General features: G+C 33.8%; 1 protein-coding gene across 1 annotated transcript in view; it reads right to left on the reverse strand.

The window, feature by feature from the left end:
* The window catches only part of LOC150098961 (uncharacterized), a 93,117-nt gene extending 66,293 nt beyond the window's left edge, over positions 1-26,824 (reverse strand). Inside the window, exon 1 of the mRNA XM_090405355.1 lies at positions 26,613-26,824. Within this exon, the coding sequence (XP_090261481.1) occupies positions 26,613-26,707 (95 nt within the window). The 5' untranslated portion in view covers positions 26,708-26,824. The remainder of the gene's footprint in view (positions 1-26,612) is intronic.
* Between the last annotated feature and the right edge of the window lie 282 nt (positions 26,825-27,106).

Here is a 27,106-nt window from a genome sequence, read left to right on the forward strand (position 1 = left end):
TGTAAGCCATGTTCAGCAGGAGTTTTCAAGTTCGAAGGGTGAATAAAGCTTGCTTTTCCTCACAGTTTATTTCAGTTAGTCATGTGGTTGTATACCAAGCATGACAAAACGTAAAAGTTTCTGGGGATTTTTTATTTTATTTTATTTTTTTTTTGATGCGGCTCTCAAACCTTTGCTTCCAGTCAAAATTCCTCATCCTACTACACTGTGGATGGTGATTTGAGTTCGATACCTAGTTTGTATGGGCAGGAAGGCATGCATAAGCATTTATATTCTGAGAAAAAGATAACCTGCGTCATTGTTAGGAACCTTGCGAAAATCGGACGATTTCTTCTGGTATAGAGAAATTTCCTTCTTTAGAGATAAGTGTGCTATTCATCATTTGAAAATAGCTTTCATGATGAGTCAATATTTATTAATGAAAAACGTTAAGATAGCATTTTGAAAATGTTTGAACTTTGAACTCTGTCGTGTTATCTATATAAATCGTTTTTTTTATCTATCTATAAATTTTTCTATAATTTTCTATATAATTTTCTATAATTTTATCTATCTATAGTTTTTTATCTATAAAAATAGTTTCGTTTATTTTTGACGGATGCGACGTGATCCGTTAAATATCCCTTCTTCAAAAACGAAATAGGTAAGGCGACCATGTTATCATTCATTTATGAGCGATAAGTGGTCATCTTCTGTTTTCAACTATTCTACGTTCGAATCTAACCTACACTACAAATAGTCACACTACACTACGTTTACAAAAAAAAAAAAAAAATGGAAAGAGAATTAATTTGACAAAGTATGCAACACTTTTTTTTTCTTTTGAGCATTATGGCGCTGCCCATTATGAGGAATACTTGCAGGCAAAATGAATTAATAACTTTTACATGATTTAGTTCAAAGTGCTGGATTATGTCTTACCCATCTGTTTCCACACTCGGCCGGATTATATCATATCCATTTGTTGCCACACACTGGTTTTCACTTGGACAACACTTCCTACTTTCTTTACAGAACTGAAGATTTTTTTATCTGCATTTTTTTAAAATCAACATTGCATACTGTAATGGAAAGGTGGAGATAAACTGCGTAAATAGAAAAGTGTTAAGTGAATGCATTAAGTATTAACGTACACTCCAATCTCTTCAACCACAAAGTCATTAGAGAGAAATAATTTCAACTGGGAATTAGATAAGCGCTGGAAAGAACTTGTTAAGTTTTACGCTGAATGTTTAGCATTGAAGAAAATCTGTATTCGTTTTCACCACCAACAAGTTGTTAGATTATAAATGGTTTTATGTTTGTCGAAGGCATTTTTTTCTTTTTGGCAAGAAAAGACGTGTTTTTTGCCACCGTAATGGATTATCTGCAAATAGTTTCTCAACTATAATATTAATATATTCCCGCTTCCATATTTTTGTGCTTAGGGTGAAATACGAATTATACGAGTATATTCCCGTTCAAACAAATAATACTTCTTAGTTTTTAACAGTTATGTTTCTTCAAAAATAATGCGCCAATAAAGATTAAAACGTAAAAAAAAAAAAAAAAACTTATTTTGGTATATGTTTTGCCCTTGATTTTGCTCCTCTTGAGGTGTGTGTTCCTATAGCTTCGCCCTAGTTACTACATTGTCTGCAAAAAGCACATTGGTGAAAAAACTGTTTATCATTAATATAGTATTGATACTCCGCGTTATACAAAAGATACACGATATTAATACTTATTGCTCAGCATTTTCTTTTTGACTCTCTAAGTCTTTTGCTGAACGAATCCAGAGAAAGAAGCTCTGTACCGTGCTTGGTGTTACGCAGCTTTACTCAAACAGTAGATATGCAGTTGAATATAGTATTTTGCCATCTCCTGGGGGATTTAAATGCAGATTACGAACAGTCTGTATTTAATTATAGTCTTTTCAGCTTATCACTTTTATAAATTATACTATTCAAGCATCTCAGCATATAACGAAATTTGAATTATTGTTTCCATATCGGAGAATAAAAATAACAATTAGCGAGATTGATTTCAAGCTGTGTAGCTAAAAAAATCATCACATGTGATTAGCCATTACACAAATGTTGGTAGAATGTTCAGCATTATATTAATAAGCGCAAAAATATTTTGGCGTTCATGGTCGCGTGTGTTGGCATTGGCTTGTACACCTAAATATATCTGTTAATTTGTCATCCATCTTTCTCTCTTATAAATTTATTAAATAAACTTTATAAAATATGAATTCAAAATATATGGATATTTCATTTCTTTATTTATTTATTGCACTATAAAATCTTGTACTGGTTATACTTTGAACCACTTTCAACCATTCATTCACTAATATTTAAAATGCACTTTATCCACATAATTACTGTAAATATCATATAAAATTTTATAGCGCGAGTTCTATAAAACTTCTAAGAACTTCTCTGGAACGAAATTCTTAAGAATTTCTAGGGTTTTAGGTTATTATGCTATTTGAAATTACATTTTTGACTTATTATGCAAAGCCTTTCCAAGATGAATTTCTCATTATTGGAAATTGCGAAGGAATTCGATTAAAACTCCAGGGTAATGATCCTTAGTGTTTTCTTTTATTTTCTATTGTGATCTGTAATAGGAAAAAGATAATAACTGATTATGTTCTGGATTCCTTAATAGCTGAAATTTAGTGAAACCTCAAATTTGTATTCTATTTCAGCACACATTATTATTTGCCTTTTTGTAGACGGCATTTAAATTCCGTTCGAAGATTTGCTCAATATTTCTGGCAAATTTAAAGTTGTTCATCTGTTAGCTGAGATCAAAATTCAGATGAAGTTAATTTTCGTAAATGTTGATTCACGTTATGCATATCTAAGTATTTTATTATTATTATGGACCTTGACTGTATGGCATTAACCAATTTACATTTAAAGGTAAGATTATCCAATATGCAGACGATGTGTACCGCTGAGCTGTCCATCCATAATGATGTAAACATCGTCTACACTAACATGCACTAACATGCAACGACATTAATCTAGTGACCAGATTTTTGTCACCAGATAGATTATAATCATTTGGTGATAAAAATATCATACTCCAAAAAAATAATAATAACAATTAAAATATGTAAAAAGTATCTCGAAACTAAGTATCTCACTATCAGGCAAAAAAAAAAAAAAAAATACAGCTGTAGCTCAGGTTAATATAATACGATGTCTCAGACTTCACCTCGTTGCTGATCTAAATTCGAATAGCTATTAAACTATTTAGTATTTACAAAACAAATTCCAGATAATAGTATTTTAATATATATATATATATATATATATATATATATAGTTAAAAACACGATATACAAGACATTATATGAAAATACTTTAAAACACCTTATGATATGTTATAATAACACGTGCATTCTGTGCTGACTACAAACTAAACCAGAGTACATTTATTGCAATATCAAATGATAAAACGATTTCCTGTTAATAAAGAGAATCTATTACACTTATGCATTTCGCAACACAAAATATTTGAAGTAAAAATTACCTCTACATAGTATGGTAAAGCTACGCCAATTCTAACTACAGAATAACTAAGCTAGCATATCAAGTAACACGACAGTAATCAACACACTACTTCACATCTAAAAATAACAGTCACTCTGGAAAAGCTACCCGAAAAATATATACACCTTACATGATCAGGAAACTGTCATGCGTAAAATGAAGTCTTGAGACCTATACAAAGCTGAAAAGGATACTAAGCATATATTATAAAAATACTGAAAATTAGAGGGAAATTACTAGCATATAAATGCCTAATGTTGACAGCGATGCAATATTGGCAGTAACTTCATATTTCTTATACATGGATACGAAATGATTAGCACACACACACGCGCTCGCGTGTGTGAATGTCTAATGTGTTTCACTTGACATAAACTTTGAGATGTCAGTAAAAATATTAACAGAACAACATAAATGCAATACAATGAGAGGGAAAAAAACTGCCATTTTGAGGATCCATGCTGTACACTTTTACAGTTGCAAAAAAATTAAAACAAATATGGCCAATGTTTATTAAGATATGCTGTAATCTGCTCTCTAACATACTATTTGCGCTTGTATGGTACATCATAGATAATGAAATGTAGATAAAGTTACAGGAAACCATCGGTTCCAGATAACACCAAAATTTAATGTAATTAATCTCAGGAATTGTCTTAGGAATAACAAGTAATAAATGCTACATGAGTTGTACGTGCTCTTGTAACGGAAGTTAAGATTCTCTGCGGTGAAGGTTGAAATTACATCACTTATAAATGATTCTCACATTCATATTGCTCAATCTTGCAGATTGGACAACAGAGATTAGCTTTCAGATATGAAACGAATATTAGGGATTAATACTTTCCTTCTGAACAATGATTATAAAGTAAGGACTACATACCCTGCTGCTTTTGTAGATTAATATATCTGTACTTTATCTTTTCACCATAAAATCTCGTTAAGATGCAAACCGCTTATTTTTCATTGCGAACTTTAGCGATAGTCTACAATAGTAGAATTTCCATACAGTTTAATTCGTCTCAGCATTGATTAAATGTAGAAAAATCCACTGACATAAACTTTGAGATGTCAGTAAAAACATTACCAGAACAACATAAATGTAATACAATGAGAGGGGGAAAAACTGCTATTTTGAGGATCCATGCTGTAGACGTTTACAGTTGCAAAAACATTAAAACAAATATGTCCCATGTTTATTAAGATATACTGTAATACGCAATTACCTACTTAAGGAATAATTCTAAATATAAATGAAACAAAGAATAAATAGAATTTTAGACGTCTTGTCGTGATTAATTCAGTTACTTTTTAACTAATATCAAGTGTTGGATAAATTGATGGAAAATATATCGAGCATTTGCAGATACGCTGTGATAATGTATAATGATAGTCAGAATTGACTCAACCAGCCACCTTAATAGATCAAGGAGCTGCTTGAGGCGTCATTTTTTAATCATATTTTCAAATTCAGTTCATCTTCCAAAATTAGATTGCCTTAGTGTTATAACTTCACTTAAAAGAAGTCTCTCTAGATTATGCAAACTTATTAAAGTTATGTGATATCAGCAATGTCGCTATAATGGTTGAGTTTAATTCCACTGATTTCAGTACAGAACGATTTTTTAAATAATGCAAACCCAAATGTTAAAACTAGTGCTACAGTAGGGGGCATACATAAGGTATTGATTAGCCAAAAGTAAACAAAAAAATTAAAAATTTTAATTAAATTAAATATACAGAGTAAAATCTGTTTTACTAGAACGTACAGAAGTGTTCAATAAGAAATACTTGAGATTTTACAAGAAACTTTCATAAATATCAGTTTTTAAACTAAAATATTTATTTATTTAATTTGGTAATTAACGAATGTGAATGAAGATATCACATTTTAGATGCCGGTTATTTTATCAGACAAAATATTTAACATTAAATGCTTTTGTTTGTTTGGTTATTAAAAGAAAATTTAATAGCGTTAATCAACTAAAAATAGCAATCTTAGAAATCGTATTTTTTTTTATCTTCAGGCCTCAAGATCTGGTCACAATATATGCGACTTGTAATTAGCTTGTGTCTTTCAACCAAAGATTTAAGATTATGCATAAAAAGATGTAACAAATCTTTAATAATATACAGATCTTCAGACATAATCAGATTTCCCATTATGGGCTGACTTTTATGGCACACAAACATACGAAAGACCTGAACGTCCTTTTCCTCTCTCCCATAAAACTTGATAACTTTTGTACAGACCAAGATTGCCCAAAATATACGTTTTCTGTAAGTTTTTCCATGAGCTCTTTCAACAACTAGTATTCATCCTTCTCTCACTTTTCTAAATCTATAAACATAAGTAGCAACTGGCGTAAACATCTACATATATTTGAACTTCTGACCTGTTCCTCTTTTGTTCCTCATACTTGCATTGTCTGGAATAACCTTCCTCGTTAAGTTTTTCTAATGGTTCGTAGCTGTTAAAGAAAAATAGAGTTTCCTCCGCTGTCATTCACTATTGGCTGAAACATTTTGTTTACATACTTATATAGGTTCTTCAACGTATTGTATGTGCAGGATTTATATTAAAAACATATATCAGGGACCTAGTCCCTATCTTCATTTTAAGTTTACATGAAAAAATAAACGATCATATGCTTTTTTTTATTTAAAGTGATTCTATTATATATATCAGTGTCGGAAGACCTGACCAGCCCTCTACAGGATTCAACCGAAAAAGATCTCGGTTGAATCCTGTAGAGAATGCTAGGAACCTTTATAAGTTCTTTAAAAATAAAGATAAGTTAGCCTCCTCATATGGGGATCTCAGTTTCTTCTTCCAGAAACTTGATTTTTTCCTCCTGAAAAACACACGAACTGTCCATAGAAATTCGTAGTCTTTATAAAATGGCCTCATTGTCGTACATATCCCATCGCATTATTTGAAAAAAAAAAAGCAAGCATAACTTTTCAGTAATTGGTTCCATTTTCAGGAAACAGTCTTAGTTAGTTATTCTGGACGCTATGCTTACTTCCGTAACTCATAGGGTTTTTGGATTTAAGCCTTCTGGTAGAAGAAGTAATAGAGTCGCGATTTCCTTTTCCAAGCAGAGTTAGTAAGACAATCACAAACATCCATCCCATAGCGGAAGTCGAGCCTGCAGCTTCGGCTTCTTGTTGAGGAGAGCAGATACGCTAACAACTTGGCAACCACGGCGGTTGCAGTTTGCTTTCATGCAGTAAATATGTAAACTCTGCAGTTAATAATACGGAGTGTTTCTGAATTAGTCATATTTCAAGTTGACTTCCTTACTATTGCCTAACCATTAATATAACATATTCATCCCCCCCACCTCCACACACACACACAATACACAGAAAATCGATATGCTAAAATCACCTCTTGATATGGCATTATTGGGTATGTCCTACTCATATACTTTATATTCAGCATTATATTCAACATTATACAGCGTAGTAGTATAATGTCTCCATCAACAAAGTTTACATAAGTTAAGGGAAAAAAGTAAATTTAAAGAAATAGTACCTCTCTTTTAAAATGACAAGGAATTTCTCTGTTGTTCCTTTATATGTATTCTGCATTTGTTTTCTTTCGTGGAATGTGAAAATAAGAACACACATGTTAGCAATGTAATGAAATATTTGTGCATTACTTGTTTTTACGCGGTTTCCCATTTTTTATGTATTTTCTCTCTCTCTCTCTCTCTTTCTCTCTCGCTCTTAGGATCTCCTCCAGTTCTCATGCTATGTGCTCTTTCGCTACGCCACATAAAATGGCGAACAAAACAGGAACAAAAAATCAAATCATAAGATAAATTTCTGTTATCAAGTGAAATTCCTGATTTGGTAATACAGCTAGAGATCACACCGCTGTTATTCGTTTATGTGAATTACAATAATGTGTCCTGTTTAGTCAAACCATCATCTCATGGCTTGATAACTGTTTATGAAACAGTGATAAATATTTCTTTAGAGTAGCTTGTAAATTGAAATGGTAATATTTTTAATTTCTATCTGTACACATAAATCGTACTGGCACGTATATCACGTACTCCGCTTGAGTGTCAAGAAAGGAGATTTACTTTTTTACTTTATAAAGAAAGTTATGATTTAGCACTCATTACACATAGGAAATAACTGCATCCATAAGGAGAGCTACTAAATAATGAAAAGTAAACTAATCGGGGAAATAATTTTGAACGTAATGTATTAGCAAATGCCATTAAGAGTTCTCCAGAATGTCGAAGTCTTATTTCACCTCGAACATCATCTTATAAGATTACTACGGCAGGCTGCATGTCTATTGGTCAGTGGTTATCTAGTGCAATGCGATAAGTGCATGTGTCTGTGTGGGTCGTTCGTGACCTCAACCGTATTGATCGCTCCCTAGACAGATGTATTCTCATCTGTCCGGTAACAGCATTCATGGAGCTAAAAAAGGCATTGAAACGGTAGAGAAGACATCAGACGTTTAGGTTTATGATAACCAAATTACTTTTCCGCAGATCAGCGATTTATTTTGCGGTATACGGAAAAAACGTTTCAAAATGTTTCTGTCGACAGATTCTGAAACTGTTGCAGGATACTTGAATTAGAGAACTTTTATACAGAATAATGTGTGATTCTACGATAAACACACAAACAAACAATCTGTACATTTCCATTTCATGAGTATGGGATGATATTTTTTAAATAAATTCAAGTCTTTGAATTTCATGTTTGTTACATATTCCTTTTGTTGGCAAAGTGGGTTTATGGATACAACATACTCCAAGAATCAATTAAAGAAAAATAGCATCCACATTCGTCATATACATCGTAAGGAGACGTATTTACGCGAATGTTGTTTGTCACAGATTCTGAACCACCTACTCTGTAGGTGGTCAGAATATGAGACAAGCAACACTTGCAGGTGCTTCTTGTCAGAGGAATGTTTCACAATAAAAAAGGCGGAGTGGATAATAGTTGATTCATGGAAACTCTATATACAAAATTCCTTTTTGTTTTTTCTCTCGTCCTTCATTGCTGCCATAGATTTGTGTGTCGATGTGATTACTATAAATATGAAATTTATTTCTCGATTATTTTCTTTTATTTCATTAGTTTTTCTTATTCTGACTAATTATTGATTAGGTAGTAAAAACTGAAGGCAGAAGATTAATTTAATTTAAGCAATTTATATTGCATTACTTTATGTGATTCTCATGAAAATGAATGAGATATAAAGTAAGTCATCATTAAATGTTAGTCTCATACGAATGTGCAGAGTTTTCCCCCGCCCAAAGACTCTTTTTTTTTTTTTTTTGGTCATGAAAAATCGGAAAACCGAGCAATCTCATATATAATTATTAGAAACAAATATTGACGAATATTTGTTTCTAAACGAATATATAATTATTAGAAACAAATACTGCCGAAGCAATTACTGTTTCGGCAGTAATTGCAACCAAACCAGCACATTTAAATGTGTGGGATTCTTGTAGAGGAAGGAAGTTCTGGAGCCCGTGTGCTGAAGGAGAATATCTAGAATTTTAAGTGAAAGCAAAGAGTATTTTTGAAACAAATTTCATTTTTCAGCTTACACAACACTTTAATATATTTGAATAAAATAAAATATAATGCAAAACTGACTAATTTATTTATCTTATATCACAATACAGCACGCACTTTGGATTTTATTATTATTATTATTATTATTATTATTATTATTATTATTATTATTATTATTATTATTATTATTATTATTATTATTATATCTAGATATTTTGAACTCGAACTTATGGTTTTAAATTTTTGTCTTTAACTCGTAAAGCAAAGAAGAGGAGCCGAGGTCGGTGACATTTGAGATGTTGGGAGGAGTCCAAAATCCTCAAAAAATGTAACCTCTTGAGGATGATCTTTATTAAAAACTAAACAAAGAAAACTAGGAATCATTTATATTATTTATGCTGTATTTACCTTAACAAGTCAGAATATCATTCGCTCGCGACGTTTTTGATTGGAAAAACCCTTCAAAATTCATCTCGGGACATTAAAATTGCTTCAATTTAAGGAGGGTCATCCAGTGCGATACAAAAGGTTCATCCAAAATGTCACCTTTATACATTTTTCTTATTCTACTTAGAAACACTGATTTTTCTCTCACAAAACGGATGAAAAGATCGGAGAACCTTGATTGACTGATATAGGATATGGGATTACCTGCTTTAGCGTTACCAAAATGAAGTTTATAGGAAGCCGAACAGGCCAATGAGCCCAAATATTTAAGGGAATATAGAACGGGAGGGGATGTTTATGTATATTATTATTATTATTACTATGGGCGACTCCAAGGAATCCTTAGACTCATCGACGGAGGCCCTAAACATCATGTCCACACAACTATTCGACATTCTCACAGTATCTATCATACCTTGACTTGAACTCATTCACTATCATAGCACCCACAACAGACTCTGGCAGTTTATTCCACTCATTTACCACTCTAAAAGTAAAGAACCCAGCTCTAACACCCTTGCTAACCACACTCTTGCCCAGCTTCCATAGATGTCCCCTAGTTCTCCCACCACCAGTCCTGATCTCAAAAATATCCTCTGAATTAATCCTATAGAAACCCTTCAGCAATTTGAATGTCTCAATCATATCTCCTCTTTTTTTTCTGCAACCCACAAATCTTCAACCTGTTCTCATAAGGTTCATTCTATAGACCTGCTATCATCTTGGTCACTCGCCTCTGGATCTTCTCAACCTCCTCCCCATCAAGAAGAAACCTATGTGACCAAATCTGAGCACAGTATTCGAGATGAGGTCTTATCAAGGCTCGGTATACAAAGGAACAATAACTTGCTTATCTCTGCTCGTCAAAGTATTTTTCAATAACCAAATAAGCTTATTTAGCCACTTTTGCAATGTGTCCCCTAAACTTCATCTCCCTATCCACCAACACTCCCAAATGCCTGGCCTCGTCAATCTCCTGGAGTACAGTTCCACCAATGTGGTATACTTCTGCTAATCTTTTCACCCCAAAATGCATAACCTTACATTTTGTCGCAGTAAATTGACATTCATTCTCCTTAGCCGAGAACTCCAATTTATACAAATCATCCTGCAAGATTTTGACATCTTCTGCATTCACTATTGCCCTACCCAACTTTGCATCATCCGCGAACAAATGAACCGTTCCTCTTAGATCCTTCCCTATATCGTTAATGAACAAATTAAACAGCAGTGGTCCAAGAACAGAATCCTGTGGCCTTGCATTTATTAAATTCTGTGATTATATTTATTTAATATTTTATTAACTATTGCAATAATCTTACATTTTTGGAATGTAAAATCCCTAAGATTATACATAAACGTAGTTTATTTAGTGAAATTATGTGCAACAAATTTGATAAACCCAAAGGTAAACATAGTTCTGAAGCTCCTTCTTCCATATTTTTACTCCCTTCTCCTCTGCATTCAGCAGCTTGCTTTTGCTGATATAGAATCAACTATGACTTCTGATAATCTAATGTTGTAAATCCATTTTAATTTTTCAGTAAAAAAAGTAAGTGTTCCGAAAACTACACGGGAGACCGCTTTTCATAATGTCATAAAGGAGATTGGCTTTGAATACTTTCAAGTAGGCACCCTTTTGATATGCCGATAATGACTTTATTTTGAAATATTAAGGAGAGAAAAATAATATAAGTAGATTTCTCCTTCGAAATTACCACAACATAAAAGCTTCTTTTTTTTTCACATTATGAGAAGACGTTCTATAAATTTTGAGTAATGAAAAGCGTCTGTAATATATTGCTAAATGGAATAACCTTTCAAAACGGAGTAATTGCAGTTTGCAGATATTTTATGTTTCTTATGCAAACTTAATAAGGAATATTGATTTTTCTAATGCGATATGAGTGTAGGTTTGTCTTCTGTTAATAACTGCTTGCTCAGACTGTAGAAAAAGAAAATTGTAAAAAACGACTTCAGAACTACAAATAACGGATAAAAGAATATTGTTTGATAAGCATTTTTCTACAAAGGTCTTTACAGCTCCAGATGAAAAGACCTTCTGTCTTTTAGAATTGCCTAATCTCAGTTGAGAAACTCGAAAATTGGAATTGTCACCAACGTGACGAGAATGGAATATGTGGTTATTAACGCTGCGCTACAGATTTCTTCATCTTTACGCATACTACGGCAAGGATGCAGGAAATGAAGAGGCAGTAGAGAAAAAAAATTATGTCGATTTTTTATTTATAATGGATTTTCTTCTTATACTGATTACTCAAATAACGTATAATTTTACTGTAGAACATTTTTCATAATACATGTGCACATTTTCGTATGCATGTCTATTTCATTGGACACAGGAAGACGCATTCATGGGCACAGATTTTCTGCATGTGATAGAAACGTTAAAGGAAATAAGTTTTGTTAAAATGAACTATGGTTTTCCTTCGTTAAGAATTGTCACGACAGTCAAATATTTCGCATGCTATGTTTGTTTAGTTCGTGCCAAGGGAACTAAATTTACCATAGTTGCTACTGCTGATAGTTGATATATAAACAAAACACATGAAAAGTAGAAATGTTCACTCTCTACCCGTTATCACTATTATTATTGTAATTTAGGAGAAAAGTTCTATTTTTTTCATGTATTTTTGAACACTCGCTGGGGAAAGTTAATTTGCTCTTTATTTCTCATTAGGCTCCGTGCTATTATCGAGATATATTCGAAAGTAATCTTTGAGTTACCCTCCGTGTCTTAATCAGTTAAATTTTTCGATTATAAAACTTACGTACGTGTTTTATTGGTTAATATAAATATTGTATTAGATTAGTATAATTAAGCGATCGAGACGGGAAAATGCTTGGTAGAAGCATCCTCTAAGATAACTATTCGATCAGTTGCAGCAAGTGTTCCTGAGCCAAAAAAAAAAAACCTTTATAATCCCTGGAATTTCATTCATTTACCTTAGCAGGTAATTGAGGTTCCGGGATGCTTCTGAGGATTTCGTTGAAGTGATTTCTGACCTAGTTCGTGATTTTTCTTTGCTCAGAGATGAAATTAGCAAAGTATTAATGAGGGATTTACTGTGTGCATAACTTAGAAATCGAAGCTCACAATAAATTAGCGAAAATTTACGGGTTATTTATTTTCAAAGTTTATTGAACTCCACTCAAGCGTTCGTGTTAACTATTACTTATGACTGAAATTTTATATTTTACTGTGATTAAACACCATCATATGAAATCTGCAACTAATATACCTATTAATGTGTTATGTAACAAAGTACCATATTCTTGACTGTATACGTATACAAATATATTCTAGTTTATATAAAAATATCCCGGTTATCGAGTTGTAGCGATTCTTCTGTCCCCTTACTAGGCTAAGCGTTTGAATCGCACTATGGATTGACGTTTTTAAAATGTTTACATGGCAGATATGAATCCCTACTCTACTTTGCTGGAGGTCGGATATGTCTTGCAAAAAAAATGCCTAGTGTTTAGAGATAAGTTTCCAGATTACCAAAACCTCATTATCGGAAATAATCGACTTGATTTCGGTTTTTGTGAAATGGAAATGTTCAAAATATCTTTCGTTTGTGTAATGAAATTATTAACAAAATATATAAACTGTAATTTGATGTTTGAGTGATAGCAAAATATGCTGACGGCGGGACAGATATTTGCCATACATGTGATAATACGGGATGTTATCCAGAGTGTTATCCAACAGTAATCAGTGAACAACAGCATGTTCACTGTGATATCACTGCTTATGCATAAATATTAAAAGCCTGGTTCTCATCAAGCGTTGCACAGCTCATCGCCCACGTTCAACTAAAGTGCTCTAGTCTATTCTGCTTAATTCGTTGCCCATTTCTCTTTGTCTGTTAATTTATATCTGGGAACGATCATCAAGTAGTTCTGCTAGTTGATTCTTGTCAAAGGTTCTAAATTAAGGTTTCAGCAAACGGCTGATCAACTTATCTAAGATCTACGTGAAATAAATATTTTTATTTTATTTATTATTTCGATTTATTTTAATACTCGATTATTCTTTTAAGAAGAGTAATTATTATTCATTTTTCGTCTTTACTAATTTAATTTATATTGTTTTGGATGAATGTGTAATATTAATAAATATTAATTAATTGTCTGCGACTTCTCAGAATAGCACATTTTAACATTTTAATGTTTCAGCATTTTAACAACATAAAGAGAGTTTGCCACGTAATTATTTGCATATTTTATGCTTCTGTCGTTAGCTGAATTGCAGGTCGCGAAACCTGTATTCCTTATATCATCACTGAACTATGTCAGCAAATGATGTCTTGTTATTTCGACAAAGAGTACAAGTGTTACTTACGCAAGCGAAAACGCCTATTTTAGAAATTCATTTGATATTCTATACTAGTTTCCAAGCAGTAGTACATGTATCTGTAAATACACGCTTTCACTTGAAGCGAGTATTTTTGTTCACCTTGCTTAATGTAGGGGTATTTTGATTAGCTGTAGGAATGTGATCTGGCATTGTACAAGTCTCGGAGATTCTGGGTTTAGATTCACTCAAGGGGAGGTGTGACTTTGACATACATGAGAGCACGCGACATGGAAATATAATATATATTTTAAAATACATAAATAACATTTATATGTTATTATATATTATTTATATGTTATTTTTATTTAGGACATTTATAAAATTTAAAAGTAAAATGAAATTATTATTATTATTCTTGACACCTCCAAGGAGTCCGAAAACTCATCGCGGGAGGACACCTACAACTGTCTCAACCACTACACCGAACCTCTACATTATATATTAAAATAAAATTAAAGTGAATAATTTTAAAATGACAGCTAAGATTGTATTACGCACTTGCGTAATAGTACCAAAGCATATCTTATTACTGTTTGTTCAATTCTGTTAATTTTGGTGAGATTAAAAAAAAAAAAATCACTTCTGTGCGTGTGTTCCTTGAACTTGTTGCAGTTCCATCCATTCTCAATAAAAACAAAGTAATGTCTGAATTTTCATCCGATCAACCAGCGTCATACCATTGAGAGCTTCGAAATCGTCCTGCGTTACTGCTGTTGTTATAACTCATTTATTTTCTTGTTTACTCGTTGATTTCAATTTAATCATTGCTGTGGTCAGTTCCAAGCAAGATTAATACATCAACAATGATACCACGATCAATACGAACCTCACCAACTGTTCTGTTATCACAATAAAATTACAATTTCGGAAATTGCGAATCATTTCCTATATCACTTTATTTATTGTCTGTTCATATTTCTTCTCTCTCTCTCCCATCGGAATAAAAATAAAATAAAAATAATGTGCTTTGTATTTTGGCTTCAGACGCATATGACAGTTATTTTTCCATGTTTCCATAATACTAAATTACATTATCAAGAAGAATGAAATAGGCTAACAATGAGTAGCTCATCGGTGATTTCGATTTTACTTTTTTGACTGTCTTCTGTCTGAAGATTTCCTTGCTTTAGCTGTGACATTTGTCATCTCTAACGCTTTCCGAATTCTGAAAATTACCTGACGTCTTTGAATTCTTATCTCTGAAGCTTGGTTTTTGCAGTCCATTTACCCAAATAGTGTAGTCCTCTTCCTTGATGATTTTAATAACTCCATAGTTCCGGTGAACTTCCTCTTCCCAGTTAGCTTCCTGGTAAAGGATAGAGGATTTTTGCAGTTCACAGATCTTCATAACAGCATTTCATACTACAAACATCTCAGAAGAAGCTCTTTCGGCTTAGAATGAAATGCTGTTATGAGGATCTGTGAACTACAAAAATCCTCTATGCTTTACCAGGCATTATTGATCTTTCCTTAACTTACTCTTCTTCCACATATCCTACAGAGATCATCTCCAGTTTAAGTCAACCTTATGTAAGTTTCCTTTCACAAGAATAGCCACTCTCAATCTCGTGACCTTTGACATTATAACGGTTCCAAGTGAGAAGACCACTGGGACTTGTACTCTTCCCTTCCATGTTCCAGATCTAAATATTCCCTCTGATCGAGTTACAAAAATTAGAAATTATTCTTACTGGAATGAAAGTTTTTTTCCCCTCGTCATTCGATCCTGCCCACTATCCAAGAACTTAGTTTTCTAACAAGTGCACCAAGGCATCCCAGATGGGGAAAAATTCATTGCATCATTTCAGCATATTACAAGTGTAATATTATAAGCATATTACAACTGACAAAATCTTCTGAGTCTACATAGACGTTACCCCCTTGCTATACCAGAAACCGTGCACCAAACAGCCACCCACGCGCAAATAGTAGTTATCTTTTTTCTTCCGCGTTTTTATACACATAATACACTATCACGGAAGGAATTTCGTGCTAATACAAGCGTAATCTAAAAGTAATACATCTAAAAGTAATGCAATCGCCACCATGACACATATTCGACCATATGGTACAGCATGACTTTTGTTATCGTTCACTGTGTCGGAATTCTTATACCGAATTTGACAGAATTCATCATGAAGAGATCCAACATTTCCTCTTTTGGAGGGGGATACAGCTTTATGGCGGTTATTCTGCAAACTTGCCACTTGTTATTGTTCGGAATAAACCTAATGGCAACTCTGTGGGAGGCTTCGATGTCACTAATAAAGAATATGAATACTGATGCTACTATTCTGCAAGGTGTGCTTAATGGTATTTGTGTGTGTGTGTGGGAGGGGAGCACTGCTGAGGGAACGATTTAAAGAGAAAATGAGTGAAATTCTCCATGTACATGGTTTGGCAAAGAATCTTATTAATGTACATTCTATTGTCTCTCCCAATTTCAACTCAAAAAAAAAAACATGAAAGTCGAGTCAAGAGAAATAAATTATATGCGGATAAAGGTGAACCTCTCAAAGTCCTCCAGGTTAACTTCACAAATATGTATATCTTAGTTTCCGACCTCAATGATATTCACTTTCGTCTCCAATCTTCCATACTAAAGCTGCTTTTCCTATCCTCGTTTTTTTTTAATTATATGTTATTCCACTGGCATATCTATTTTGCAACATAGAAACCGAATAATTTTTTACGTATGGGGCAATGCCTCTAACCCGTATCTCATCATCTTACACAACCGTTTTTCACACAAACAGGTATTTCCATGGTCGGTGTTCCTCAGAACTGGCATCAATACTTCCGCTCTCCCCTAAATCTGGTGGGTGACACGCAACAACTATTCAATATCCCTTAACAAATCAACTCTAAATTTTCAGAAAGCTTTTCTCGTTCATTGTGAGTTCTTTTTGACTTTTGTCTTTTAGAATAGTCTTTCCTCTTACGCATTTCTTAAAGAGTACAATGTACAGGTCTTCAACCCAATGTTAACACTTTTATTCATTCTCTTCAACCTATCTCTAACTCCAAAGTACTAATGCATAATAGGTTTATCACATCTCATGTGTGGGATTCCCATAAAAAATAGATCCATGAGTATGAATAGGGTGGAGCAAACTGATTTGAAATCTGCAATTTTTCATGGCAGAATTCAAGTTAGTGGCTTAATAAGGCTTTTTTTTATTATCCCATGGTATTATTACACCAGATCATAGAGGTCAAATTCATGTATTTTATACAGCACATTTTCTGAGTTATAAAGTTCACATTTGGAAATATTCATACAATTTTGTAAATGCATTGGCGATGATTCCTCGATGTTACAGATTTTGCAGATGGGAAAGACTTTTATGCCATTGTTAAACTTGATTGGTCTTGTGTGGCCGGTCTTGAGGCGAGAGATCATGGTAGTGGCACAACGATTAAACATGGAGTTGATGCTAGCTCCTGGTTTTTTGCTGAATATCAGTAGTGAGTCATGTCCTGGATAATCGTTCTTTTTATGTTTTCTTTTTGGGTGGTTTTAAAAAGATCGAAATCTGTGGTATCACTTGATGTTGCAACCATTTTTGCTACTTCATCTGCAGTTTCATTTCCTTTTAATCCCACATGGGATGGAATCCATTGGAAAATTATTTCGGAATCCTTATGTAGTTTGTTTATGTTTTTTGCTATGTTTCTTTCTTGATGGCTAGTGTAGCAGTTCTTAATAGCTTGAAGGGCTGCTAAGGAATCTGTGAAAAATATAAACTCCTTTGGGTTTTGTTTATCCAAATGTTGCAGTGCTGTGTTAATGGCTATTAATTCTGCATGGTATGAGTTGCATCCAATACTGTTAGTTGTTTTTAGTTCTACATTTTGAGAGCCATAGATGAGTATGCCACTCTCAGAATTGCCAAGATTTTTGGAGCCATCTGTGTAGATCTTTATTGGGTCAGATCCATATTTCATTGTTTTCGAAAGAGCTAATGATCTCAAGGTTTCAGGGTTTTCTTAGCTTTTCTTCTCGTGTTACCTGTTCCAAAGTTGATAACTATATTTTTCCTGTCTTGATTTGGAGGAAATGCTGGGTAGTTAATTATTTTTTGGACAATCCAGGGGAATTTTATTTTCCATGATTTCATGCATTGTTGATTTTATCTTTATTCTATTTGTTGGTTGCCAATTTTTAAAAAAAGTTCACTTGTTTTATGATGTGCCAGGTTGGCTCTTTTTCCTAGAAATATAGTAAGATTTTCTTGCCACCTAATTTTTAAAGGAACAAGGTTGGATTCGAATTCTGCTATTTTTCCAGAAGTTGTATTCTTTAGTCCACATATGATTCTAGCTGCATTTTTCTGATTTTTTATAAGCTTGTCTAAACTGATTTATGATGTTTGCATCCAGATAAGCGAAGTATATTCCATTATGGTTCGGATAATAGAGGTGTATGTGACTTTTAAAGTTTTAGCATCGGATCCCCATTCTTTACCTGAGATACCTTTCATGATATTTAGTTCTTCTTTTTGCTCTGACTGCAACATTGTTGATATGTTTATTGAAGCTTCGTGATGAATCCAGAGGAACTCCAAGGTATTTTCATTAAAGGTAATTAGTTGAATGCTTAGCTTAATCTTTGGTCTCCATTTTCTGAGGTGGTTATTAATGGTAAAAACACAGATTTCTGATTTAGTAGAGTTAATTTTGCTTTTTTTGGTTTTCACAGTATGTAGATAATCTTTCAATGGCTTTGTTTAAGTGACCTTCTGCTGTTTCTAGGTTGTTGTGAGCCTAGAATAGGACCAAATTATCAGCAAGCATAGCTATTTTTGTTTCTTTATTTATATTTTTATCTACGTCATTTAAGTAGATGGAAAAAAGGAGCGTGCTCAAAATGCTGCCTTGAGGGAGTCCCTGTCTTATTTTCACTTTCTTGGGAAAGGTATTATTTATTCTAACTCGAATTGTTCTATTTCTTAGAAAGTCATAAATCCAGTTTAGAACTTTCCCGTCTATTCCAATATGACAAAGTTTGGAAAAGAGTTTCTGCCTCCACACCTTGTCAAAGGCATTGCTAAAATCTCTAAAAGCTGCAATGGTGGATTTGGTAGGTTTGGTCTGGAAGTTATCTTGAATTGTCTGGGTTAAGTAGAAAAGATGATCAATTGTTGAGTGATTTCTTCTAAAGGCAGCCTGAAAATGTGGTAGTATACTATTTTTGTTTAGATAGTAATTCAAACGTTGGAGTATCATTTTTTCCATTAATTTTCCTGGAATTGAAGTCAGTGAAATTGATGGAAGAAATTATATTTTCCATCATATAACCAGGAAGTTATAGACTCTATAACTTCCTGGTTGGTCTTGAGGTTTGTTAGGCTTTAAGATTGGTATGAGTGTGACTATCTTCCAGTCTTTTGGAGCTTTTCCTTGTTTTAAGCTATTGTTGTATAGGCGAAGTAGCCAATCTAGGGCTAGGGAAGGAAGATGTTTGATCATAATTCCTTGTATGTTATCTAGTCCACATGATTTATTTATATGTAGTCTCTCCAAGGCATCTCTCAATTCAGAGATTGTAAATGGATCCCAGAATAATTTGTTTTTATATTTTGGGGAATTTGCAGCGTTTTTCTCCTGTAGATCCTGTTATGATATTTGATGGTCTTTCCTAGTATTCATCTCTAGTTTGCTTATATTTTGAAAATGAAAGGCCAATATATTTGTGATCTCCCTGTCTCCTGTTTTGATATTTTCATCTGGATTTTTTAGCGTGTTAGTCTCACTTGTCTTTGGTAGGTCTCTTTGTAAATTAGCAGTCAGTTTCCAAAGTTTGGTATCTGAAGTGTTTGGACTTAAGCTGTGGCAAAATTCTTGCACACCTACTTCTTCGTAATCTATTATATTTTTGTTTAATTTCAGCATTTATCGTGTTGTACTCGATCCTGGTTTCTGGAGAGCTTCCAATTTTTAAGATGTTAAATAATTCATTTCGTTTAGTTATTTTACTGACAAGTTCCTGGCGAACATTTGTGTAGTTTGAAATAACTTTTCTCCTGTAGCCCTTTGGGATACTTTCTTTGCTGCATTTAGGATAGTATTCTTCCAAGTTATGTAGTCTTTGTCTAAGTCATTATGTTATGTGTGATCTTTCAGCATTTTACTTACTTTATCCTTGTATTTCTCCCAATTTGCCTTGTGGAAGTTCCAATGATATTTTCTTATTTTCTTTTTTTTTTTGGTGGGTCTAATCATTTTTGGGTTCAGATTGATTAATACTGGGGTGTGGTCGCTTCCTACTGGTTCCAAAACCGACCAAATAGCTTTGTTATGAAGACCTGGAGATACCGCAGTAATATCTAGAGCATCTTTTGTACCATAAGAATGAGACAGGTGTGTTCTCCACTGTTGAGAGTTATTAGTCCTGTTTCATCTAAGAAATTACTCAGGTTTTCTCCTCTTGGGTGTATTTCCTCAGAACCCCATAACAGGCGTTGCTATTCATGTCTCCTATGATAATGGAGTTTTCTTTAATGAGATGGGATAGGCTGGAAAGATTTGGTTCAGATTTGTCAGGAGGATGATAATTGAACATGTTTAATGACTTTTTACTTGGTTCCAGTATTTGGATTCCTTGTATTTCAATTCCTTCTGCTACTATGTCTACCTCAACAACTTTATATGATAAGTTTCGGATTAGTGTTAGAAGCCCTACTCCATTTTATTCAGTATGCCTATTTTGTCGTATGATATTATAGATTTTAATGTTTAGTCTGCTGGTTTCTCGAAGTTTGGTTTCCTGGATGAAGATAATATCAGCATCATGTTTGTCAGCTAGTAGTAATAGTTCGTTTAGTTTTTCTTTGCTTGCTGGAGTAACGATACCATTTAAATTACATTGGATGATACTAATATTTTTTTGTAATGGGTGGAATGATTTGCTCATTTCTCAACTCTGACATCATTTCCAAATCAAGAGTCGCGTCGGCTGCCTCGTACGCGGTAGCATAAGTATAATCACTGAAATTTGTCTCCATGACGAGGGAAAAAAAAAGAAATGCTGCTGCTGCTGTCGTTAGATCATCCAGAGGGCACCACGAGGAGGTGACAGTCAGACTTTGCCCTCCTTTTTAGTAAGGCTTAATAATATACACTGTTCAATCTGGAGCAATATAGCAAGAAATACTCTAAGAAATGAAAGGTTTTATTATATTTTTTGTAATATTGTTTATTAACGTATTGTTCTTGAAGCTACGACCTCGACGTGAAAATTCAAATCTGACATGCATTTTTTTTTTTTTTTTCTTGGGGAAACACATAATTAGTGGTCACAATTTGTTGACTTTTTTCCTGTAAAACACATAATAATATTTGAATGTGAAAAAACATGTGGAAAAAAGCGCCTTATATGAAAAAAAAAAGTAGAAAAATATGTTGATATTTTGGATAGCTTGATACGACTCCATTGCATGTCAGATTATTCCGCACGCGGACTTTCTTTTGGCCACTACGTCCTTACCATACTCCTGCTTTTGACTCACCCACCCCCTCTTTAGCTAACACATTAATTTAATGCAGTCGATGATATGCTGTGTCATCGATTGAATTTCCTTGCCAAGCGCATTTTTGATATGGTTGTTGATCCATCCTCTCCTTCCTCCCCCCTTTTTTTTGTGCTGTCTTAAGTTCCTGGTTTCCTCTTTTTTTAAACTTTTGTTATCCTTCTGTTTGTAGAACTGAAAATTAAAGAGGATTATAGAAATTACGATTGTCGAATATAAAATTCGCCTTCTGACTGTTGCTACGGCAGCAAGTATTGATCCTCAATCTACAGCTTCTTTTTTTCTTCGAAAAATTGAAGAGTATATATTATACTTGCCATATACACAGATGTAACAAGAAGATTGCATTAATTTACTTATATGTAGGGTTATAACATGATCATTTTACGCGTAAGATGGGCATATTTCTTTAGTCTTCCAGCTTGTCCTAAAATAAAGCTACGGGTCATAGACCTGGAAGTATTACATTTTTTGTAACCTATTCGAGATTTTCTTTGAGTTACGTTTCTTTTTTATGAGTGAAACATGGACGTATGCTATGCAGTATGGCAAAAGGAGGAATATCAGTCATTTGTAAAAGTTGACCAGGAATTCATTATATTGTGTATAAGGTAAAAAACAAAATGATCAAACTGCAATTATATAATTTATGGAAAAGCCTCTTCCTGAAAACATATTCTACTAGAATCTCCTGAAATTTCACATATACAGGTGGAACCCGATTTATTCCTCACTGCGAAGTAGTGAACTGATAACCACCAATAGATCCAAAGAAGACTCTGGATGGGATTCTTCTGTATGGTGAAAGCGACTGAAGTAACAATAAAACTCATGCTGCTTAAGATCAAATTTAGCAGCATTTTTAGGATTTTTTTTAAATTAGAATATTTATATAAAAACCAATTAAATACAGAACAAATGTTGACTGAGCTACTTAGTACATTTTAGTCACTTCAGATGTCAGTCATGTTTGAAAGAAACGAATTTAAAACAATAAAAGAGTATTTGAAAAGAGAATTGGTTGTAAAAAATAAGAATGCATTCTTGTTTTCTAGAGCAGACAAGTAAGAACGTGTTGTTTTCTTCTAGAGAAACTACAATGTTAGAAAAATGAAATGCTGAGCATGTGATCATTTCAAAATAGATCAGAGCATGTAATTAGAAACTGCATCTCTCAGTTGAAAAAATTTGATTCGTTTGTTTTCGGTTAAATAAAATATGCGCTTTCACACTTAAAATACAAAAAAAAATACCATTATTCTATACTGAAAGTTTTCTGTCAAAGCAGGTAATAAAATAAGATAATGCGATCCTCTCGCTTTACTCTGAACATACATACATACAGCTATGCATGTAATGATGATGTTAACCATTCTCAGAGAAGTTACAGGAAGTATTTGATCAGATTTAAACAAGACAAATCCACAAACCTCTAAAATAACGATGGTCTGTTCATTCGTTAATTGCCCTCCTACAAACCTAACTCGTTCCAATATGCTTATTCATTTGTGCACAGAAAGTTCTTTACAATCTAATTAGCATACATTAAAATCTTTTCATCCTTGCCATCTTTGGTTAAAAGGCGTCTATACCTGTCCTGCTCCTCGGAGAATTTCGTAAGTCGCGCATCTCTTAATAGTTCACTTACCAAAACTCTTTAGAACGTAACTCAATTAGCAGTCTATTTTATTCCTTTCATTTTGTTTGCAGTGGAGGATTGCAATGGTACTCGCTGTCAAATCGAAGCTCTAAAATATTGAATTTAGTTTAAATGCAGACAGAAAATTGAGAGAGATAGAAAGAGAGAGAGAGAGAGAGAGAGAGAGAGAGAGAGAGAGAGAGAGAGAGAGAGAGGGAGAATCTATTATAAACAGATAAGACTGATGGTGACTATTTAATGATCTCAGAAGGAAGATATCAATAAACAGTGTTACAGATATTACGTTTGATCAACCAATTATTTCTTAAAACCGTTGCATTTTAATAAAATATTCCAAATAATTTAATGATTGTCGAATCCTAGTAAGTTTGAATAAGATTATCTTCTTGACTTGTTTCACTTCTAATCTGTAAAATAATTGTCGCTGAGAAAATCAGGTTAGAAAAACAACAAAACCAAAGATCAGTTGCCAGAGTTAATTGCATTTTTTCTTTTGCCTAGGTTAGGGGTGGGAATACTTTTTATGAGGATGTTGTTGTGTGGTTATAGCCTTTCGGATGTTTAGGAGCATCTATATTTACGCCACCATCTAGGGAAGTGACTATGAGCAAGGTGGTTTCCCGTTGCCTTCCTTGCCGTGCTATGTCCTATGACTGTAGCCGTGTGTGTTCACGGGGCCGGTTTGCCTACTTGTCGGATGAAAAACCCTGCCTGTCCACACCCAAGACCATCTAACTTGGCTATGGCTGAGAAAGATCCTTAAGCTCTTTACGTCGTCAACGGGAATCGAACCTAGGACACTCCTTCACCAGGTATATAGTTGCAAAGCACATAGTCATAGGCTAACCGCGCGGACTTTCTGGGGATATCATATACTTATATACGATAGAAAACAAAACACACACCACAATTATTATTAACAAAATACAGAAGTGCGTACAAAGAGTTTTTTTTTTGGGGGGGGGGGATTGGTGAGAAGTATGGAATTCTTTTTTTTTTTTTTTATGAGACATAATTACGCTTAACTCGGGTTCAAAGTTAGTGTTCCTAATGATCATAATCGATTGCAAACTCATAGTCTAATCTGTTTTAACATGATGGGTGTGTAATGGTAATTTAAAAAAAAGCAAAAAAACTTTTGATCAAATTGATCAGCTCCTTTCAAAAAAACTTCCGCGCTACTAAATTTAAATATAAACAAATGCCAATATTTAATAATAATAATAATAATAATAATAATAATAATAATAATAATAATAAAGCTTTATACGTGCACTAAGAAACGCGTGTCACTTAAAACATTGTCTCAAGAAGTTATAACAGTGAGTGCGAGCGGCATTGGTGACAACTCGGCGATGAGAGTGGCGCGTCTGCACGTGTACACGTGCAGAGCGAAAGCCGCCGTTGACAATACACAAATAGACATGGCTGCGTCACATTAACACTACTCTAAGGATACTAAAACAGCAGGTTCCTGATTTTGTCACGAAATGCATTAGAAAAAGAAAATCCTTAACTCGTGGGCCGTACAATAACAGGCGACGGGCCAGATCCGCCCGGCGGGCCGTAGTTTGTCGACCCCTGGTTTAATCAGGCTTGTTGCAACAACGTTTTGCAATAAGTCTTTTCGCTGTTTCCTTGTTTCAGTTGGTATTTGTTTTTGGTATTCGGTTTCCATTTTTAAAAATTATTTCAACTTTTTGCGATTTCACCATCCCTTTTCCTGTGTCTCTTCCCACCATTTTCCAAAGTAGTAGCGGCTGATCTTTAACTTTATTTTCGGATGTTCCTTTTGAGTTAGTCTGAATTCCAAAGTATTTAAATTTTATCACGTGTTCTATCATTTCTCTATTTATTTCTAACTTTTACTTGATTGGTTCCCTGCTAATCACATTTATTTATTTCATATTATATTTTTGGGAAATCTATTGGAAATAAAATACTTCTAGTTGTGAGCAGCCTTCTGTCTCCGCTACCATATTATCTGCATAGCAGACTAGATACAGTTTAGTAAAATATTCTTCCCAGCATTTTTGTTCAGTTAAAGTTATATTCACATGATTGTTTGTAGAATAAATATCGCGTTCGAGCTGTTTGATTGAAGAAGTAAATGTGGAAACTCTTTGTGAAGCGAACTGTATTGTGCCCTCTTAACAGGAAGACAACCTACCACTAGTCAGAATCGTTACATTTCATCAGCCTTTAATAGAATTGTAAATTAACCACTGCTACAGATAGTTGCGTTTTGTTTGCAATACAGATTGGCGTTCTTATTATAATAATTAAAGATACAAAAGCTCCTTCTTCGCGCATTTCGAAGAACAATGTGCTCTTTGAGAGCCCGAGTTCATGACAATGTTCTTGGTTTGGAAAGACGTTCGAAACGATCTAGGACATCTAGTAAGAAAAGATGTGATAGAACCTTTATAATGGCTTTTCGACTGAAGGTGGGGAAACCAATCGTCTCATACGGGATGGAAAAGTTTTTCAATTCCTAAACAGGCGAACCATCTACAGAAAGCAATTCATAGAAATTCTACACCGGCCTGGAGAATGCCTAGTCAGCATATTTGTAACCAGTGTAAGCAGTATGGTCTGCATGAGATGTTATTGGAAACTGCTGTTTGGCGTTTGATCAATTTAATCTTTACATACGTCTTCCCTCCCCTCGCGAACGCCCATCGTTACTAATACAATGGGCATTTCTCGGGGAGTCACCTAAAATAGAAGCGCATATTTTTTTTCTTTCTTTTTGCCACTGCATCTTCTTCCGCTATCATAATCTATCGCCCCTTCCCATCCATCTATCCTCTTTCGTTTACGAATTTGATCTCTTAACCCACACTAATTCACATCTTACGCTATACGAAGACGCCTAAAATGTGCTAGAAAACAATGCTATGCGATATTTAACACTAATACGGAAAACATGGCATCAGAAGAGAAAGGTCAGTTTAGTTTTTCGTTGCAGAGCTCATAATGAGACAGGCGGGGACTGATTTCTAGTGGCAGTGACGTCTGTCCTAGATATTATTGGAAACGTCCGTTGGAGTTTGATCAATTTAACCTTCACAATACGAACAGAAAATCTTATAAATCTGAAATATTTTAGACAGTCTTTGTTCCGCAGTTGAAGAAACTGATGTAGAGTTTTTATAGAAATAGTTAGAAATATTGTTATTATTTAATGGTGACACTTGTTTTGATCTATTAATCAAAGGTGAAATCTTTCTATGTAAAACTAATTAATTTTCGTAATTATGTTTGTCAAGGAAGAATCAATGATGTAACTCCTGTGTGTTCCGCCTAGCAGAGATATAAGAGATCTAATTTCTAAGAACTTGTTAAAATAATCAATAGAATTTTTTTTCATGTGTAATGTTTTTTTTTTCCTTGATAGTTAAGATAGTTAGTACATTTACAGGTTGTAAATCTGACTTATCATTCAAATAAATTATGGAACGAAAAATACTTACATTTGATAACCTGCTAATTTGCTCATGTTGGGAAAAAAATCTTCCACTTCTCCTTTCCTCAACAAAATATAACTGGAATAAAAATCTACGTCCATTCACCTTCACAACATTGTACAATATTTACCATCTTCAGTATGCAATCGGTATACTCGAGATTGGCGAACCACCACATTTCTATTCGTGCCTGACATTCCCTGGGAGAGGGTCTGTTATCACTTACCCTTCGAACTGATCTGACATATGAACTATAGAAACACAGTCACCAACGTCAGTCACCTGCAGGTACACACAGAAAGAAGCGATAAAGAAAGATAGTGTGTAGGTGTTGTACCGCTTTGCAAAGTTGATTTTGCTTTTATTTATTTATTTTTCTCGTAGTACTATTTAACGAGGTAGGAATATGCATATCACTGTGTGTGTGTGTGTGTGTGTGTGTGTGTGTGTGCGTGCGTGCGCGAGTGTCCCATGTTGAAAATATACAAGCGTTAACAGAG

The sequence above is a fragment of the Typopeltis vanoorti genome, chromosome 15, assembly GCF_054136105.1.
Source record: "Typopeltis vanoorti isolate ZY-2024b chromosome 15, IOZ_Tvanoo_1.0, whole genome shotgun sequence".
Taxonomy (NCBI): domain Eukaryota; kingdom Metazoa; phylum Arthropoda; class Arachnida; order Uropygi; family Thelyphonidae; genus Typopeltis; species Typopeltis vanoorti.